The sequence below is a fragment of the Oenanthe melanoleuca genome, chromosome 25, assembly GCF_029582105.1.
Source record: "Oenanthe melanoleuca isolate GR-GAL-2019-014 chromosome 25, OMel1.0, whole genome shotgun sequence".
In the NCBI taxonomy this organism is placed as follows: domain Eukaryota; kingdom Metazoa; phylum Chordata; class Aves; order Passeriformes; family Muscicapidae; genus Oenanthe; species Oenanthe melanoleuca.
In genome coordinates this window covers 9,086,414-9,104,135 of record NC_079358.1, presented here as the reverse complement: position 1 = coordinate 9,104,135, position 17,722 = coordinate 9,086,414, and the positions used below count along the sequence as shown (strand labels likewise).

Sequence of the window (17,722 nt, the reverse complement as noted above, 5' to 3'; positions counted from 1 at the left end):
TCCGTTCTGGCGGGGTTGCCGTGGAGACGAGGCCGCGGCGGGGGCGGGGCCGAGAGTGGGCGTGGTCCGGAGTGGGCGGGGCCGTTGCCCAGATTGACACCTCGGGGACAGGGGACACCCGGAGTCACCAAAATCCGCGTTTTCCTTCTTAAAAACTTTATAATCTGTGACAGCGTCCGGAACAGCCCCTCCCCTACAGGCACTTGGGGGGGATCCGCTTTGGTGGGGGGGATGAGGGGGTGGGGAAAAAGTGCTTGGGGGGGACACGCGGACCCAGGCGGGGAGGAGTCAGTGTCACCCTGTGATTGGGGGGATTGGATTTCCTTTGGGGGGCCCAATGTCACCCTGTCATTGGGGGATTAGTGTCACCCTTTCACTGGGGAGGGGGACAGCATCACCCTGTCCTTGGGGAAAGTGTCACCCTGTGATTGGGGGCAGTGTCACCCCTGGGGGTTGGAGAGGGGGGGGGATGTAGCAGCTCTGATCCCTGTGATTGTCACAGTGGGCACGGGGGGGTGGTCCCAGAGCCCCCCCAAAGCAGGGGGAGCCATCCTCTGAGCCTCCCCAGAACCCCACGTGGTCCCAGCCCCGGGACTCATCCACGGAGCTTTTGGAGCTGGAAGAGAAGAGGGCAGTAAGGGAGGGGTGAGGAGCGCAGGGAGGGCCGGGGGACCCCCAAATTCCATCCCCCGGGGTCCTCACCTCGCTCTCCACCAGGTTCCGCTTGTACAGAGCCTCCTTGGCCGCCTCCTGTGGGGATTGGGATCAGTGGGACCCCAAAACAGCACCCACAGGGGAGGCACCAGGGTTGGGGGAACAGCAGGAATTAGGGTTGGGGGGGCGCACCGGGAGTTTGAGGGTCATATCAGGATATTTGGGGGTCACCAGGGTGGGGAGGAAACAGGAATTGGGGGGATGGGAACGCAAATGGCGAGGGCACCAAGAATTGGGGGGTGTCAACAGAGTTGGGAGTCTCCAAGATTTGGGGGAGCCCAGGATTTGGGAGGGTGGAGGAGGGTTTGGAGGGGCACCAGGAATTTGGGGGGACATCAGGTTTGAGGGACAGCAGGACTTGGGAATTTAGCAGGAATTTAGAGGGCACCAGGAATTGGGAGGTCCCAAGATTTGGGGTCCCGGGATTTCTGGGGCGGGATATCAGGATTTGGGAGTGTTGAGGAGGGTCTGGGGGTGCCCCCCCGGCCCAGGGCTCCCGGCTCCGGGTCTCACCCGCTCTCCCTGGGTGCCGAGGCGCCGCGCGGCTTCCGTGTAGAGCCGCAGGTGCCGCTCCAGGTGCTCCGCGTACTCTGCACGGGGGAAAAAAACCGGGATACACCAGGAAAAAACGAAGATAAAAGAGGATTTTGGGGCTCGGGGCAGCTCAATCCCGTCTCACCCCTGCGGAAGTGGGGGTCCCCGCCCTGCAGCCGTGTCCGCAGCCCTTGGATGCGCCGCAGCAGATCCTGGTGCTGCTGCCGCAGCTCGGGGGGCACCGGGCGCCCGGCGCGGCCGAACGGCACCATCTGGGGGAGGGGGAGGCGACAAACGGGGGGTCAGGGGCGTCCCCGGGGGCTCCCCGGGACCCGCTGCTCCCCCAAAGCGCCGCTCACCTTCCGCTCCAGGCGCTCCCGGTCAAACAGCAGCAGGCTGAGGCTCGGGAAGGTCGGGGCGGATCTGGGAAAAGGGACCGGGGAGGTGGACGTGACAAAAACGGGGCGGAGAGCTCCGAAAAAACCCAGAGTGGCTCCGGGACATCGGAGGAGGAGAATGGGAGGCCCTGAGGGGTTCCCAGAGCTCCCCAACCCCAATTCTCGCCCCGGATCCCCGGTATTCCCCATTCCCCGTCCTTCCCCAGCCCTCACCTTTTGTTCCCGTCCTTCGGGGCCGCCACGGTCGGTTTGGGAACGGCGACCTGAGCGGGAGGAGCTCCGAGTTATTCCGGGCTGATCCGCCCGGGCCGATCCCCGGGATCCCGGTGCGGTCCCGGTGCGGTCCCGGTACTCACCGTGGCCTCGGCCCGCGGCTCCAGCACCAGCCAGCGCTCGGAGCGCGGCTCCAGCTGCCGCTGCGCTCCCAGCGGCTCCCGGATCCGCACCCACACCTCGAGCCGCCCGCCGGTGCGGCGGCGCCCGTCCAGCAGCTGCGGACACGGGAACGGGAACGGTGGGAATGCGGGGATGGGAATGTCCCGGGGGAGCGGGAATGCGCTGCCCGGAGAGCGAGGGAAGAGCGCACCGGGCAGCACCGGGAAGCGGGGCCCGCTCACCTCCAGCTGCTCCCGCAGCTCGCACGCCCCTTCCAGCCCCTCCAGCCGCAGCTGCGCCGAGCCCAGAGCCCGCTCCGGCCGGAACAGCCCCCTGCGGGTCAGGCCGAGCGTCGGGATCGTCCGGGCCAGGGGGGAACGAGTCCCGGCCCCACGAACATCCCCAGGAAATCGGGAATTGCTGCATCCGAGTCACTTTCCAGCCCCTCTGGCACCTCTTTAAGTGGATACACGTGGATTTTCCAGCTCGTGTTCGTGTTTTCTCTTCTCTGCATTTTCCCTTCCCTGTGCTATTTTATGTATGTTCTGTGTTATTTCCATATGTTGTGTATTTCTAATTGTGTATTTCACAATTCCCACGCCGCTTTCCCTGTTTTCTGTACTTTCCACGTTTTCTATACCACTTTTCCTATTCTCTGCATCTTCCACGTTTTCCAGTTATTTCCTGCGGGGTTTTCCACGAGGTTTCCCACGTTATTCCCTCCTCCCTCTCCCCAGATTGGCCCCGTACCCTTTCTGGGTCACCTCGAACTTGATCCCGCGGGAGCTCAGGAGCCTCCGCAGCCCCCGGTGCCCGCGGAGCAGCCGCAGCCGGAACCGCGCCCGGAATTCTGGGGAGGGGGAGGAGGGTCGGTGACAAACCGCGGGGACATCCCAGCGCCACCCGCCCCCTGGCTGTTCCCAGGATTTACCGGGACAATCCGTGTTTTTGACGACGTTGGTCTTGTCCCGCTGTGCCTCTTCCTGCGGGGGGTGGGGGTCAGGGACAATATGGGGGGTCGCGGGGGGCACAGTGCAGGGGACACGGGGTGGGGGGTGTCACTGCTCACCGCGCTGGGGTGGGGGAACTCGAAGCGCACGAAGGTGTCCAGGTCGCCGGGGGCCACACCTGGGGGGGGACACAGGGCGGTGGGTGTGCGCCCGCCCCCGGCCATGCTCCCAGCTCCCAGTTCCTGACCGGCCATTCCCAGTTCTCCCAGTCTCTCACCTGCAGGCACTGGGAAACCGATCCCTCTCTCTATTCCCAGCTCCAGGTCGCTGCTGCTCAGCTCTGGGAACATCCTGCAGGGGAGAGGGTGGGAATTAAAGTCCCCCCCCCCCACCTCTCCAGGTGCTCCTCCCTTTCCCCCCCAGGTGTTCCCCACCCCCCCAGGTGAGCCCCTCCCTCACTTGACGACGCTGAAGGTTCTCTGCTCGTAGCGGGGCTTTGGGGGCGGCGCCCCCCGGCTGTGCTCCCTCCGAAGGGTCTCCATGTGCCGCCGGCATTCCTCAGCCAGTGCCTCGCACCTGGGGGGACACACCTGGACAGGTGACCCCCCACCCCGCTCCCCACGGGCATGTCCCGCCCCCAGGATCAGCCTCCTCCTCCTCAAAGCAGGAGGAAGATCCTCCCTCCCCCGGCCCGGCCCTCACCTGGTGGTCTCTGAGATGTTCCCCAGCTGAGCGAATTGTCGGGAATAGGTGAGACACATCTGGGGGAGCAACAGGGACGGGAGGAAGAATGAGGGAGAAGGCAGAAAAAGAGGAAGGGAAAGGAGAAAAAAGGAAAGAAGAAGAGAAAAATGAAAAGCAGAAAAGGAAAAAGCAAGAGGAATAAGGAGAAAAAAATGAAGAAGGAGACAGGGAAGAGGGACAAGGGAAAAGGAGGAAAAGGAGTTTTCCACATCCATCTAATATCCTGGAGCCCCCCTCTTTGGGGCGCTCCCCCAGTCCCCTCAGTTCTTGGGGATACTCCCCCGGTTTTGGGGATACTACCCTAGTTTTTGGGGTTGTCCTCCCCTTTTTTGGGTGGTCTCCCATTTTTTGGGTTTCCCCCTCACCTGGTGCTGCCTCCGCAGGGCCCCCGCCAGCTGCAGGAAGGTCTTGGCAGCCTCAGGGGCCATGGGACCCCCCCGGCCCGGCCCCAGCTCGAACTCGGCCCCGTCCAGGGGCACCTCGGGGACCTGCGACAGGGATTTGGGATGGGGTGGGGCCTCAGGAGTGAGACCCCCCAGGGGACACAGGGATTTGGGATGGGGTGGGGCCTCAGGAGTGAGACCCCCCAGGGGACACAGGGATTTGGGATGGGGTGGGGCCTCAGGAGTGAGACCCCCCAGGGGACACAGGGGGTTGGGATGGGGTGGGGCCTCAGGAGTGAGACCCCCCAGGGGACACAGGGGGTTGGGATGGGGTGGGGCCTCAGAAGTGAGACCCCCCAGGGGACACAGGGATTTGGGATGGGGTGGGGCTCTGGGAGCAAGACCCCTGAGGGGACACAGGAATGAGACCCCCGAGGAGACACGGGGTTGGGATGGGGTGGGGACTCCAGGAATGAGACCCCCGAGGGAACACAGGAGGGCGACCCCTGAGGGGACACAGGGATTTGAGATGGGGTGGGGACTCCGGGAGTGAGACCCCTGAGGGGACACTGCAGTGAGACCCCCGAGGGGACACAGGGGGTTGGGATGGGGTGGGGCTCCGGGAGCGAGACTCCGAAGGGGCACAAGAGACCCCCGAGGAGACACAGGAGGGAGACCCCCGAGGGGACACAGGAGTGAGACCCCCAAAGGGACACAGGGATTTGGGATGGCATGCGGGCTCCGGGAGTGAGACCCCCGAGGGGACACAGGGGGTTGGGATGGGGTGGAGCTCTGGGAGTGAGACCCCCGAGGGGACACAGGAGTGAGACCCCCGAGGGGACACAGGGATTTGGGATAGGGTGGGGCCTCAGGAGTGAGACCCCCCAGAGGACACAGGAGCGAGACCCCCGAGGGGACACCGCAGAGAGACCCCAAGGGGACACAGTGGGTTGGGATGGGGTGAGGCTCTGGGAGTGAGACCCCCGAGGGGACACAGGGGGTTGGGATGGGGTGGGGACTCCAGGAGTGAGACCCCCGAGGGGACTCCAGGAATGAGACCCCCGAGGGGACACCGCAGTGAGACCCCCGAGGGGACTCCAGGAATGAGACCCCCGAGGGGACACAGGAATGAGACCCCCGAGGGGACTCCAGGAATGAGACCCCCGAGGGGACACAGGAATGAGACCCCCGAGGGGACTCCAGAAATGAGACCCCCGAGGGGACACCGCAGTGAGACCCCCGAGGGGCCGCAGGGCCCCCTGACCTGGGCGATGTCCACGGGCAGCCCCCCGCGGGCGGCCCCGATGAGCCCCTCGACGCCCTTGGCGCGGCGCAGCAGCAGCTTGGCGCCCTCCAGGTCGTTGCGGCGCTTGGCGCGGAGCGCGGCCTGTGCCAGCTGCCGGCGCCGCAGCTCCAGGAACTCCAGCTGCTGCTGGGCTGCCAGGGGAGGGGAAGGGGAGAGGGCAGGGGGCTCAGCCTGCTGCCCCAGCCCGCCCTGCCTTGCCCCCAGCCCCTCCTGTACCTTTTCCAGCGGGTTTGGGAGCCGGTTGGGAATTCCGGGGCGGCGGCTGTTTGGGAGGGGGCGCGGGGGGAGCGCGGGGCTGCACCTGCAGTTTTCAGTGTTGGTAAGGTTCCACCTGGGGTCCTGCCCCCTGACAAACTCCCTGGACCCCCAAATCTCACCTTGGCCGCCTTGCTGTCCCCTTCTTCCTCCTCCTCCTCCTCTTCCTCCTCCTGCTCTGGCCCTGTCAGCCTTAAGGCCGCCTCCAGCATCCCAGAAATGCTCGGCTCAGACGGGATCTCGGTGCCCTGGATGGGGGGGAAGCCTGGAAAAACAGGGGGAATCCTGCTGGGAATGGGAGCTCCCTGGCCCCACAGTTCCCCCCACAGTTAGGGGGCTGGAATGTTACCTGGGGGAACGGGCAGCTCCGAGAGATCCACGGCTTTGCCGGCGCTGTGGGCACGGATGGCAGCCTGGTATTGCTGGGGGGAAACAGGGGCATCAGGGGGCACCACGGGGGCACTGGGGCCAGACTGGGATCATCGTGGTGGCACCAGATGGGATCAGGAGCACCCACACCAGGATTTGGCTCTCCCCAGGGCAGGATTGGGATCGCTGTGCTGGGACTGGGAGCGCTGTGCTGGGACTGGGATCACTGGTTTGGGATTGGGAGCGCTGGTTTGGGATTGGGATTGCTGTGCTGGGACTGGGAGCGCTGTGCTGGGACTGGGATCACTGTGCTGGGACTGGGATCGCTGTGCTGGGACTGGGATCGCTGTGCTGGGACTGGGATCACTGTGCTGGGACTGGGATCGCTGGTTTGGGACTGGGATCGCTGGTTTGGGATTGGGATCACTGGTTTGGGACTGGGATCGCTGTGCTGGGACTGGGATCACTGGTTTGGGATTGGGATCGCCGTGCTGGGACTGGGATCGCTGGTTTGGGACTGGGATCGCTGGTTTGGGACTGGGATCGCCGTGCTGGGACTGGGATCGCTGGTTTGGGACTGGGATCGCTGGTTTGGGACTAGGATCGCTGGTTTGGGACTGGGATCGCTGTGCTGGGACTGGGATCGCTGGTTTGGGACTGGGATCGCTGTGCTGGGACTGGGATCGCTGGTTTGGGACTGGGATCGCTGTGCTGGGACTGGGAGCACTGTGCTGGGACTGGGATCGCCGTGCTGGGACTGGGATCGCTGGTTTGGGACTGGGATCGCTGTGCTGGGACTGGGAGCACTGTGCTGGGACTGGGATCGCTGGTTTGGGACTGGGATCACTGGTTTGGGACTGGGATCGCTGTGCTGGGACTGGGATCGCTGTGCTGGGACTGGGATCGCTGTGCTGGGACTGGGATCGCTGGTTTGGGACTGGGATCGCTGGTTTGGGACTGGGATCGCCGTGCTGGGACTGGGATCGCTGTGCTGGGACTGGGATCGCTGTGCTGGGACTGGGATCGCTGTGCTGGGACTGGGATCGCTGCTTTGGGACTGGGATCGCTGCTTTGGGACTGGGATCGCTGTGCTGGGACTGGGATCGCTGTGCTGGGACTGGGATCGCTGTGCTGGGACTGGGATCACTGGTTTGGGACTGGGATCGCTGTGCTGGGACTGGGATCGCTGTGCTGGGACTGGGATCGCTGTGCTGGGACTGGGATCGCTGGTTTGGGATTGGGAGCGCTGTGCTGGGACTGGGATCACTGTGCTGGCACTGAGGCCACCGCTCTGGCACTGAGGCCACCGCTCTGGCACTGAGGCCACCGCTCTGGCACTGAGGCCACCGCTCTGGCACTGAGGCCGCCGCTCTGGCACTGAGGCCACCGTTCTGGGACTGGGAGCACCACTCTGGCACTGAGGCCACCGCTCTGGCACTGAGGCCGCCGCTCTGGGACTGGGAGCACCGCTCTGGCACTGAGGCCACCACTCTGGCACTGAGGCCACCGCTGTGGCACTGAGGCCACCACTCTGGCACTGAGGCCACCGCTCTGGCACTGAGGCCGCCGCTCCGGGGCGTGGCTCCCCCACCTTGACGATCCTCTCGTGCATGCGTGCCTTGCGCGCGTCCCCGCTGTGCTGGGCCTGGGCGGCGGCCGCCCGGTACCGCTCCATGCGCTGCTCCAGCGCCTCCCGCACGTCCCGCGGCGCCTCTGGGGCAGCAAACGGGGAAATCCCAACAAATGCCCCTTCTCCTCCCTGCTCCCCCTCCCCAGGGAGCGGCCAGAGCTCACCTGTGGCAGGAGGGGCTGGGCTGGTGGCCGGTGGAGCCTTTGTGGGGGAATCCCTCGGGAGCGGAGCCTTCGGCTCCTCTAGCTGTGGATCTGCAGGAAGGGAGCAGTCAGAACCTGCGGGACCCCCACAATCCTGGGAATTTCAGCCCCAAAATCCTGGGAATTTTATGACCCAAACCCATGGAATTCTGGCCCTAAAGACCTGGAGATTCCAAGCTTAGAAGCCTCAGAATTTCAGCCTGAAAATCCTGGGAATTTCAACCCCAAAATCTGAGAATTTCAGCCTGAAAATCCTGGGAATTTCAGCCTGAAAATCCTGGGAATTCCAGCCCCAAAATCTGAGAATCTCGGCCTGAAAATCCTGGGAATTCCAGCCCCAAAATCTGAGTATTTCAGCCTGAAAATCCTGGGAATTTTATGACCCAAACCCTTGGAATTCTGGCCCTAAAGACCAGGAGATTCCAAGCTTCGAACCCTCAGAATTTCAGCTTGAAAATCCTGGGAATTCCAGCCCCAAAATCTGAGAATTTCAGCCTGAAAATCCTGGGAATTTCAGCCTGAAAATCCTGGGAATTTTATGACCCAAACCCTTGGATTTCTGGCCCTAAAGACCTGGGGATTCCAAGCTTAGAACCCTCAGAATTTCAGCCTGAAATTCCTGGGAATTCCAGCCCCAAAATCTGAGAATTTCAGACTGAAAATCCTGGGAATTTCAGCCCCAAAATCTGAGAATTTCAGCCTGAAAATCCTGGGAATTTCAGCCTGAAAATCCTGGGAATTTCAACCCCAAAATCTGAGAATTTCAGCCTGAAAATCCTGGGAATTTCAGCCCCAAAATCTGAGAATTTCAGCCTGAAAATCCTGGGAATTTTATGACCCAAACCCTTGGAATTCTGGCCCTAAAGACCTGGAGATTCCAAGCTTAGAAGCCTCAGAATTTCAGCCTGAAAATCCTGGGAATTTCAACCCCAAAATCTGAGAATTTCAGCCTGAAATTCCTGGGAATTCCAGCCCCAAAATCTGAGAATTTCAGCCTGAAAATCCTGGGAATTTTATGACCCAAACCCTTGGAATTCTGGCCCTAAAGACCTGGAGATTCCAAGCTTAGAAGCCTCAGAATTTCAGCCTGAAAATCCTGGGAATTTCAACCCCAAAATCCTGGGAATTCCAGCCCCAAAATCTGAGAATTTCAGCCTGAAAATCCTGGGAATTTTATGACCCAAACCCTTGGAATTCTGGCCCTAAAGACCAGGAGATTCCAAGCTTCGAACCCTCAGAATTTCAGCTTGAAAATCCTGGGAATTCCAGCCCCAAAATCTGAGAATTTCAGCCTCAAAATCCTGGGAATTTCAGCCCCAAAATCTGAGAATTTCAGCCTCAAAATCCTGGGAATTCCAGTCCCAAAATATGAGAATTTCAGCCTGAAAATCCTGGGAATTCCAGTCCCAAAATATGAGAATTTCAGCCTGAAAATCCTGGGAATTTCAGCCCCAAAATCTGAGAATTTCAGCCTGAAAATCCTGGGAATTTTATGACCCAAACCCTTGGAATTCTGGCCCTAAAGACCAGGAGATTCCAAGCTTCGAACCCTCAGAATTTCAGCTTGAAAATCCTGGGAATTCCAGCCCCAAAATCTGAGAATTTCAGCCTCAAAATCCTGGGAATTTCAGCCCCAAAATCTGAGAATTTCAGCCTGAAAATCCTGGGAATTCCAGTCCCAAAATATGAGAATTTCAGCCTGAAAATCCTGGGAATTTTATGACCCAAACCCTTGGAATTCTGGCCCTAAAGACCTGGAGATTCCAAGCTTACAACCCTCAGAATTTCAGCCTGAAATTCCTGGGAATTCCAGCCCCAAAATCTGAGAATTTCAGCCTGAAAATCCTGGGAATTTCAGCCCCAAAATCTGAGAATTTCAGCCTGAAAATCCTGGGAATTTTATGACCCAAACCCTTGGAATTCTGGCCCTAAAGACCAGGAGATTCCAAGCTTCGAACCCTCAGAATTTCAGCTTGAAAATCCTGGGAATTCCAGCCCCAAAATCTGAGAATTTCAGCCTCAAAATCCTGGGAATTTCAGCCCCAAAATCTGAGAATTTCAGCCTGACAATCCTGGGAATTCCAGTCCCAAAATATGAGAATTTCAGACTGAAAATCCTGGGAATTTCAGCCCCAAAATCTGAGAATTTCAGCCTGAAAATCCTGGGAATTTTATGACCCAAACCCTTGGATTTCTGGCCCTAAAGACCTGGGGATTCCAAGCTTAGAACCCTCAGAATTTCAGCTTGAAAATCCTGGGAATTCCAGCCCCAAAATCTGAGAATTTCAGCCTCAAAATCCTGGGAATTTCAGCCCCAAAATCTGAGAATTTCAGACTGAACATCCTGGGAATTTCAGCCTGAAAATCCTGGGAATTTTATGACCCAAACCCCAGGAATTCTGGCCAGAAAAACCCGGGGGCTCAAACTCTTTCTGTCGGGATCGGGGTCTCACCGGGGGCTGGCGGAACACGGCCCTGCTCCATTGCCTCCAGCTGTGCCTCCAGCCTCTGGAAAACCACAGGAAAACAGCAACTGTGGCACAGCAGGGCCCAGAAACAGAAGGATTTGGGTGGGGGGATTCTGGGAATCCTGGGGGTACCTTGGCCGCCCTGAAGTGTCCGAGGGCCACGGTCGTGTCCCCGCGGCGTTTGGCCGCCAGAGCTTCTTTCTGCAGCTCCTGGAGCCGAGCCCGGAGTGCTGGCTCTGAGCCGGGGTCTGGGCAGGGGTCTGGGGCTGGGGGTGCCTGGGGAGGGGTGGGGGGCTGCTCTGGGGGCTCAGGGTTTGCAGGGGGTGGTGGCCCAGGGGCTCCCCCTCCCTTCCCCAGAGCCACTGGAGGTGGAATCTCAGCCTCGTCGATCGGCTTCCCGCTGCGGACGGACTCCAGCATCTGCTCCAGGGTCTGGGGGAAAAGGGGAACGGGGAAACAGTGAAAATCCACAGGGATGGGGTGAAATGGGGGTAAAACAGGGGATCTGCAACCAGGAAAGGGGATAACACAGGGCTCAGAACTGAATGGAACAGATAGAACAGAATGAAATAAGCGAACGGAATGAAATGGAATCTCATTGCAATGAAACTGGGAAAAGTGAGATAAAACTGGGCTCAGAAGTGGAAAAAACAGGATGAAACTGCCCATACTCAGGCAAAACTGGATCAAACAGGGCTCAGAATTAAGACAAGCTGCCCAACACTGGGAAAAGCAGCACGAACCCAGGTTATTCCCAGGGTTTTGAGGGATCGGGTCTGGCCAGGACGGCCAAAGCCCCAATTCCAGGGGCTCAGACTCACCTTGAGGCCGCGCTGCAGCCGCCGGAGCCGGGCCCCGTTCCCGCCCTCCCTCGCAGCGTTCCCGAGCGCCGCCCGGTAGAGCTCCGCCCGCTCGGCCAGCTCCGCCAGCAGCGCCGCCCCGCCCGCGGGCTGCTGCGGGACAGCGGGAGCAGCGGGTCAGCGGCACCGCCCCGGGATCGCCGGGACTGGGATCCGCCCTGGGACCCACCCTGGGATCGCCGGGACTGGGATCCACCCTGGGACCCACCCTGGGATCCGCCAGCAGCGCCGCCCCGCCCGCGGGCTGCTGCGGGGACAGCGGGGACAGCGGGTCAGCGGCACCGCCCCGGGATCGCCCTGGCTGGGATCCACCCTGGGACCCACCCTGGGATCCGCCAGCAGCGCCCCCCCGCCCGCGGGCTGCTGCGGGACAGCGGGAGCAGCGGGTGAGCGGCACCGCCCCGGGATCACCTGGGACTGGGATCCACCCTGGGATCCGCCCCGGGATCACCTGGGACTGGGATCCACCCTGGGATTGCCCAGACTGGGATCCACCCTGGGACCCACCCTGGGATTGCCCACACTGGGACCCACCCTGGGATCCGCCCTGGGATTGCCCAGACTGGGATCCACCCTGGGACCCACCTTGGAATCGTCTGGGGCTGGGATCCACCCCGGGATCACCGGGACCACCCTGGGATCCGCCCTGGGATCACCTGGGGCTGGGATCCACCCTGTGACCAAACCTGGAATCTGCCCTGGGATCACCTGGGGCTGGGACCGCCCTGGGATCACCTGGGGCTGGGATCCACCCTGTGATCCGCCCTGGGATCTGCCCTGGGATCACCTGTGACTGGGATCCACCCTGGGACTCACCCTGGGATCACCTGGGGCTGGGATCCACCCTGGGATCCACCCTGGGATCACCTGGGGCTGGGATCCGCCCTGGGATCTGCCCTGGGATCACCTGGGGCTGGGATCCACCCTGGGATCCACCCTGGGATCACCTGGGCTGGGATCCACCCTGGGATCCGCCCTGGGATCTGCCCTGGGATCACCTGGGACTGGGATCCACCCTGGGACCCATCCTGGGACCCACCCTGGGATCACCTGGGGCTGGAATCCACCCTGGGATCCGCCCTGGGGTCTGCCCTGGGATCACCTGGGACTGGGACCGCCCTGGGATCACCTGGGGCTGGGATCCACTCTGGTACCCACCCTAGGATCCACCCTGGGACCCACCCTGGGATCACCTGGGGCTGGGATCCGCCCTGGGATCTGCCCTGGGATCACCTGGGACTGGGATCCACCCTGGGACCCATCCTGGGACCCACCCTGGGATCACCTGGGGCTGGAATCCACCCTGGGATCCGCCCTGGGGTCTGCCCTGGGATCACCTGGGACTGGGACCGCCCTGGGATCACCTGGGGCTGGGATCCACTCTGGTACCCACCCTGGGATCCACCCTGGGACCCATCCTGGGACCCACTCTGGGATCACCTGGGGCTGGGACCCACCCTGGGACCCACCCTGGGATCACCTGGGACTGGGACCACCCTGGGCTCACCTGGGGCTGGGATCCACTCTGGTACCCACCCTAGGATCCACCCTGGGACCCACCCTGGGATCACCTGGGGCTGGGATCCACCCTGGGATCTGCCCTGGGATCACCTGGGGCTGGGATCCACCCTGGGATCTGCCCTGGGATCACCTGGGGCTGGGATCCACCCTGGGATTGCCCGGGGCCGGGATTTACTGGGATTTACTGGGATTTACCGGGCTGTACCTGCGGGGTCTCTGCAGCAGCTGCGCTCCCAGACTCCTCCTCCAGCACCTCCTGCAGCTCTGCCTGCTCAGGCATTTTGGAAATCAGCCCTTGTGCGGGGCAGGGATCCCCTTTTCCCACCCCGAGCCCCTCTCACCAGCAGCTCCTCCTCGTTCTCCAGATCTTCCTCCCCTTCCTCCTCCTCCTCCTCCTCCGGGGAGTCTCGGAGGCAGAGCTTGGCCAGGGCCTCGACTGTTGCCAGAGCTGTGGGAGAATAGGGGGGTCACAAACCCCTTTGGGGGGTTTCAGGGGGGTTCAGGGATTTACCTGGGGAGGGGGATTCACCTTGCTGGGGGGGCGGGGGCGGTTCCCCCTCCTCCGGAGCCTCCCGGCTCCCCAGCAGCAGCAGCAGCTCAGCCTCCAGCGCCGCGTCCCCGTCCCCGCCGCCGTCCCCCGGGCTGTCCCCCGCGCCGGGATCCGCCAGCAGCCCCATCTGAGGGGGAGCGAGGGGATCCCGCGATCCGCAGGAGGGGGTCACCCCCGGATCCAGAGCAGGGACCCCCGAGAGTGGAGGGGCAGAGGGGGAGAGGATGGGACCCCCCGGGATCCAGAGCAGGGGTCCCGGGGTCACACGCACCTGCCTGGCCATGGCCGCCCCCCGGCCGGGGACCCTCCTCGCCCGGCTCATGGCTCCGCGTCCCGCCGGCGGCGCTGGGGGAGAACACGGGGGGACCCGGTCCTGAGCCGAGCCTGCGAGCCCCTGCGAGCCCCTCCGAGCCCTTCCGAGCCCCTCCGAGCCCTTCCGAGCCCCTCCGAGCCCCCTTTAACGCCCCAACCCGCCTCGGTGTCCCCCGCCCCTCACAAGGCCCCACCGCCCCATCCCCGGTCGCACCCCACAAGGCCAAATCGCCCCTTTTCCCCGCTCCCGGAGCGCCCCACAAGGCACCGTCACCCCCAGCTCTCCGCCGTCCCTCGCCGCCCAGTCCCGGCTATCCCGGCGATCGCGGTTATCCCGGTTTATCCCGGTTATCCCGGTTTATCCTCACTCACTTCCTGCTCCGCCGGCTGCTGTCAACACCCCGCGCTTTACGGCACCGCCGTCGCAAAAGCCGCTGTCGCAAAAGCCTCTGCGGGTGCGTCTCACTTCGCGGCGCGGAAGAACTACAACTCCCGGCGTGCCTCGCGGGCAGGGAAAAGGCGGGAAAAACGTGAGGGGAGCGGTGGGGAGAATGCCCCGAGGTGGAAAATGGGGTGGAAATCGGCGGAAAAGCCACGATTTTCATCTCAGGCTCGCAGGGCTTGGGGGGTTGCTGTTGTTGTTGCGCCTTTGGGTGAGCTGGGGGATATTGTTTGGGGTTGTTTGTAGGGGGCTGAGGGGGAAAATGGCGGCTGGGGCCTGAGGGGGAATGGGGTGCTGTGGGAGCGGTGGCAGCAATGGGGAGCTGGGGTAATTCGAGGCTGCTCCTCGTCCCTCCCAGGTAGCGCCGGGATGGGGAAGCGCAGAACCCACCCCACAGGTAACAGGGAAACGCCCAAATGTCCCAGTTCGGGGTCCACGATGACCCTTCCCCTCTCAGCTGGGATCTCACATCCACACGCAGACTCTCTTCTCCCTCACGACAGGCGACAGGAAATTCCATGCTCCCAAAGCCAAGCGGATCCTTCAGGAAGCACCGGGGGCTGCTGGCTCAGCCCAGAGCAGGGATCCTAATGAAGATCCTGCCGGGATGGAGCCCCAGGCGAGGTAATGGGAGGGAACAGAGGGGCTGGATCCACCCAGATCCAATCCCAGAATTGGAATTTGTTGGGTCCAACAGCAAGAACAGCAGCAGCGAGGCAGCTCCAGACAGAATCCTTGTGGCAGAGGATGGACCCCGATCCCCACAGGTAAAAAACTCCAGCAAGGTGTTCACTCCCAGCAAAGGAAAAACTCCACAAACTGGGTTTTTAACATGTTTTTTCAGGAAGGGAGAAATAAGGAGATTGGAGGGAGCAGAGCACTGGGATCACCAAAACAGGACATTTCCAAAGGGATGGAAGAGAATCGTCTGGAATTGCCCCAGCTGGGAATTTTGGAAGTGGATGGGACAGAAAAGGATGAGCTGGAGTCGCCAAAACCAGGAATTTTGGATGGGGCAGGAGAGAATTGTCCAGAATCATCAAAACTGGCAATTTTGGAAGTGAATGGGGCAGGAGAGGAGCCTCCAGAGTCAGTGAAAATGGAAATTTGGGATGGAATGGGACAGAATAATCTGGAATCAGCTCAGCAGGGGATCTTGGAGGGGGATGGAGCAGGAGAGGAGCCCCCAGCATCAGTGAAACTGGAAATTTGGGATGGAATGGGACAGAATCATCTGGAATCAGCTCAGCTGGGGATCTTAGAAGGAGATGGAGCAGGAGAGGAGCAGCTGGAGCCACCTCAGCTGAGAATTCCAGAGGCAGATGGGGCAGGAGAGGAGCCCCCAGAGTCAGTGAAAATGGAAATTTGGGATGGAATGGGACAGAATCATCTGGAATCAGCTCAGCAGGGGATCTTGGAGGGGGATGGAGCAGGAGAGGAGCAGCTGGAGCCACCTCAGCTGAGAATTCCAGAGGCAGATGGGGCAGGAGAGGAGCCCCCAGAGCCAGTGAAACTGGAAATTTGGGATGGAAGAGGAGAGGATCAGCTGGAACCATCCAAACCAGGAATTTGGGAGGTGGTTGAGGCAGCAGAGGAGCAGCTGGAAACACCAACACACAGAATTTCAGATGGGGCAGGAGAGGAGCCCCCAGAGTCAGTGAAGCCAGGAGTTTCAGAGGCAAATGGGGAAAGAGAGGAGCAGCTGGAGCTGCTGAAAGAGGGAATTTGGGATGGGGCAGGAGAGAATCCAGAAGGAGGGGGTTCTGGAGCTCAGGGGTCCAGCCCTGAGCACACAGACACAGAGGTGCTGCAGGCAGGGGAAGGAGGTGCCCTGGAGCAGGGATGTGGCACTGGGATTGCCCTGAGCATGGACACGGGGTTCCCAGATCATCCCAGAGATCCTCAGAGCCATGGAGGGGAGGAAGAGAGCAGGAATTCCCCGGGTGGGAATTGCAGTGTGGCAACAGCAGCTCTGGATCCAGCAGCCACCAGCAGCCAGTGCCAGGAGCAGCGGGAAGGGACCAGCCCAGAGCTCCCAGGGGAGAAGGTACAGCTGGGGTGACCCCTCCCCACCCAAACTGGGGTCAAGGGACCCCTCCCCACCCAAACTGGGATCAAGGGACCCCTCCCCACCCAAACTGGGACCCAGGGACTCCTCCTCACCCAAACTGGGAGCCAGAGACCCCACCCGAACTGGGACCCTCCCCACCCAAACTGGGACCCAGAGACCCCTCCTCACCCAAACTGGGCCCCTCCCCACCCAAACTGGGATCAAGGGACCCCTCCCCACCCAAACTGGGACCCAGGGACCCCACCCAAACTGGGACCCAGGGACCCCTCCCCACCTCAACTGGGACCCAGGGACTCCTCCTCACCCAAACTGGGATCAAGGGACCCCTCCCCACCCAAACTGGGAGCCAGAAACCCCTCCCCACCCAAACTGGGATCAAGGGACCCCTCCCCAGCCAAACTGGGACCCAGAGACCCCTCCCCACCCAAACTGGGACACAGGGACACCTCCCCACCCAAACTGGGAGCCAGAAACCCCTCCCCACCCAAACTGGGACCCTGAGACCCCTTCCCCCCCAAACTGGGACTCAGGGACCCCTCCCCACCCAAACTGGGACCCAGATACCCCACTCAAATTGGGACCCAGAGACCCCACCCAAACTGGGATCAAGGGACTCCTCCCCACCCAAACTGGGACCCAGGGACCCCTCACTACCCAAACTGGGACCCAGAGACCCCTCCCCACCCAAACTGGGACCCTTCCCACCCAAACTGGGACCCAGAGACCCCACCCAAATTGGGACCCAGAGACCCCTCCCCACCCAAACTGGGACCCAGAGACCCCTCCCCACCCAAACTGGGCCCCTCCCCACCCAAACTGGGACCCTCCCCACCCAAACTGGGACCCTCCCCACCCAAACTGGGCCCCTCCCCATCCCGCTGGCTGCCGGCTCCAGCTCCTTTCCTTCCCTGCAGCCATGGGACACTGCAGGCCAGATCCACACGGGATCCAGGGGGAGCAGCCCAGCACAGCCACGGGAAAGGTGGGTGGATCCAGGAACAAAACCCTGATTCTGACTCCAGCTCCTGCGCTGGGGAGTGGGAAGTCCCTGGTTCTCCTTGTGCCAGCAGCGCCCGAGCCGCGGAGCCGGCGGATGCCAGCGACATCATCCACGGGCTGATCCGGGAGCTCTCGGACCTCAAGTGAGTCCCAGACCCGCAGGGGTTTCCCTGGGATGAGGGTCCAGCACCCCTGGGTGACCCCCTGTGCCCCCACAGCCGCCTGGCCATGGGCGCCCGCCGAGGACTGGAGCTGCTCCGCAGGCCAAAGCCGCGGCGAGGCCGCAGGCCAGCGCCCGGAGGGACCCCCTGGAAGGAAGGGTAGGGACATCAGGAGTCACCTCCGTTTATTTATTCCAGTTATTGATGGGAGCAGTGGGAATAAACCATCCTTATCTGGAGAATGGTTCCAGTGCTGACTGCCGGGCTCTTCGCGCTGTCTTGGGTGAATAAATCCCACCAAACCCACCCAAAACGCTCAGTGACAGCTCTGGTGCTGGGATAAAGGCTCCAACATGTGGAGCACTGACCTCTCCCAGTCCCTTCCCAGCCTGGGATTAACCAAAACAGCTCAGAACATCCAGTAACAGCTCCAGCACCTGGAGCACTGGCCCTTCTCAGCCTGGGATTAACCAGAAT

At 61.8% G+C, this 17,722-nt stretch overlaps 2 protein-coding genes across 2 annotated transcripts; one reads left to right on the top strand and one right to left on the bottom strand.

The window, feature by feature from the left end:
* Positions 1-354: 354 nt before the first annotated feature.
* On the bottom strand, positions 355-13,978 carry CC2D1A (coiled-coil and C2 domain containing 1A). The gene is made up of 29 exons (XM_056510471.1): positions 13,945-13,978; positions 13,532-13,605; positions 13,240-13,387; positions 13,052-13,158; positions 12,916-12,978; positions 11,151-11,282; positions 10,462-10,761; positions 10,315-10,369; positions 7,823-7,912; positions 7,620-7,741; positions 6,009-6,081; positions 5,782-5,924; positions 5,621-5,705; positions 5,363-5,535; positions 4,081-4,203; positions 3,674-3,732; positions 3,431-3,547; positions 3,249-3,322; positions 3,091-3,149; positions 2,953-3,004; positions 2,772-2,871; positions 2,264-2,354; positions 2,003-2,137; positions 1,860-1,909; positions 1,608-1,671; positions 1,394-1,520; positions 1,228-1,304; positions 703-750; positions 355-616 (listed from the first exon to the last, which is right to left on the bottom strand). The coding sequence occupies exons 2-29, from the start codon at positions 13,580-13,582 to the stop codon at positions 596-598; spliced, it is 2,739 nt and encodes a 912-aa protein (XP_056366446.1). The 5' UTR covers positions 13,583-13,605; positions 13,945-13,978; the 3' UTR covers positions 355-595.
* LOC130263043 (uncharacterized) lies at positions 11,291-17,696 on the top strand. The gene is made up of 8 exons (XM_056510498.1): positions 11,291-11,575; positions 14,373-14,411; positions 14,518-14,638; positions 14,712-14,781; positions 14,859-16,061; positions 17,000-17,067; positions 17,153-17,227; positions 17,303-17,696. Exons 2-8 carry the CDS (start codon positions 14,384-14,386, stop codon positions 17,406-17,408), a joined length of 1,671 nt encoding a protein of 556 aa, XP_056366473.1. The 5' UTR covers positions 11,291-11,575; positions 14,373-14,383; the 3' UTR covers positions 17,409-17,696.
* The last annotated feature ends 26 nt before the right edge of the window (positions 17,697-17,722 follow it).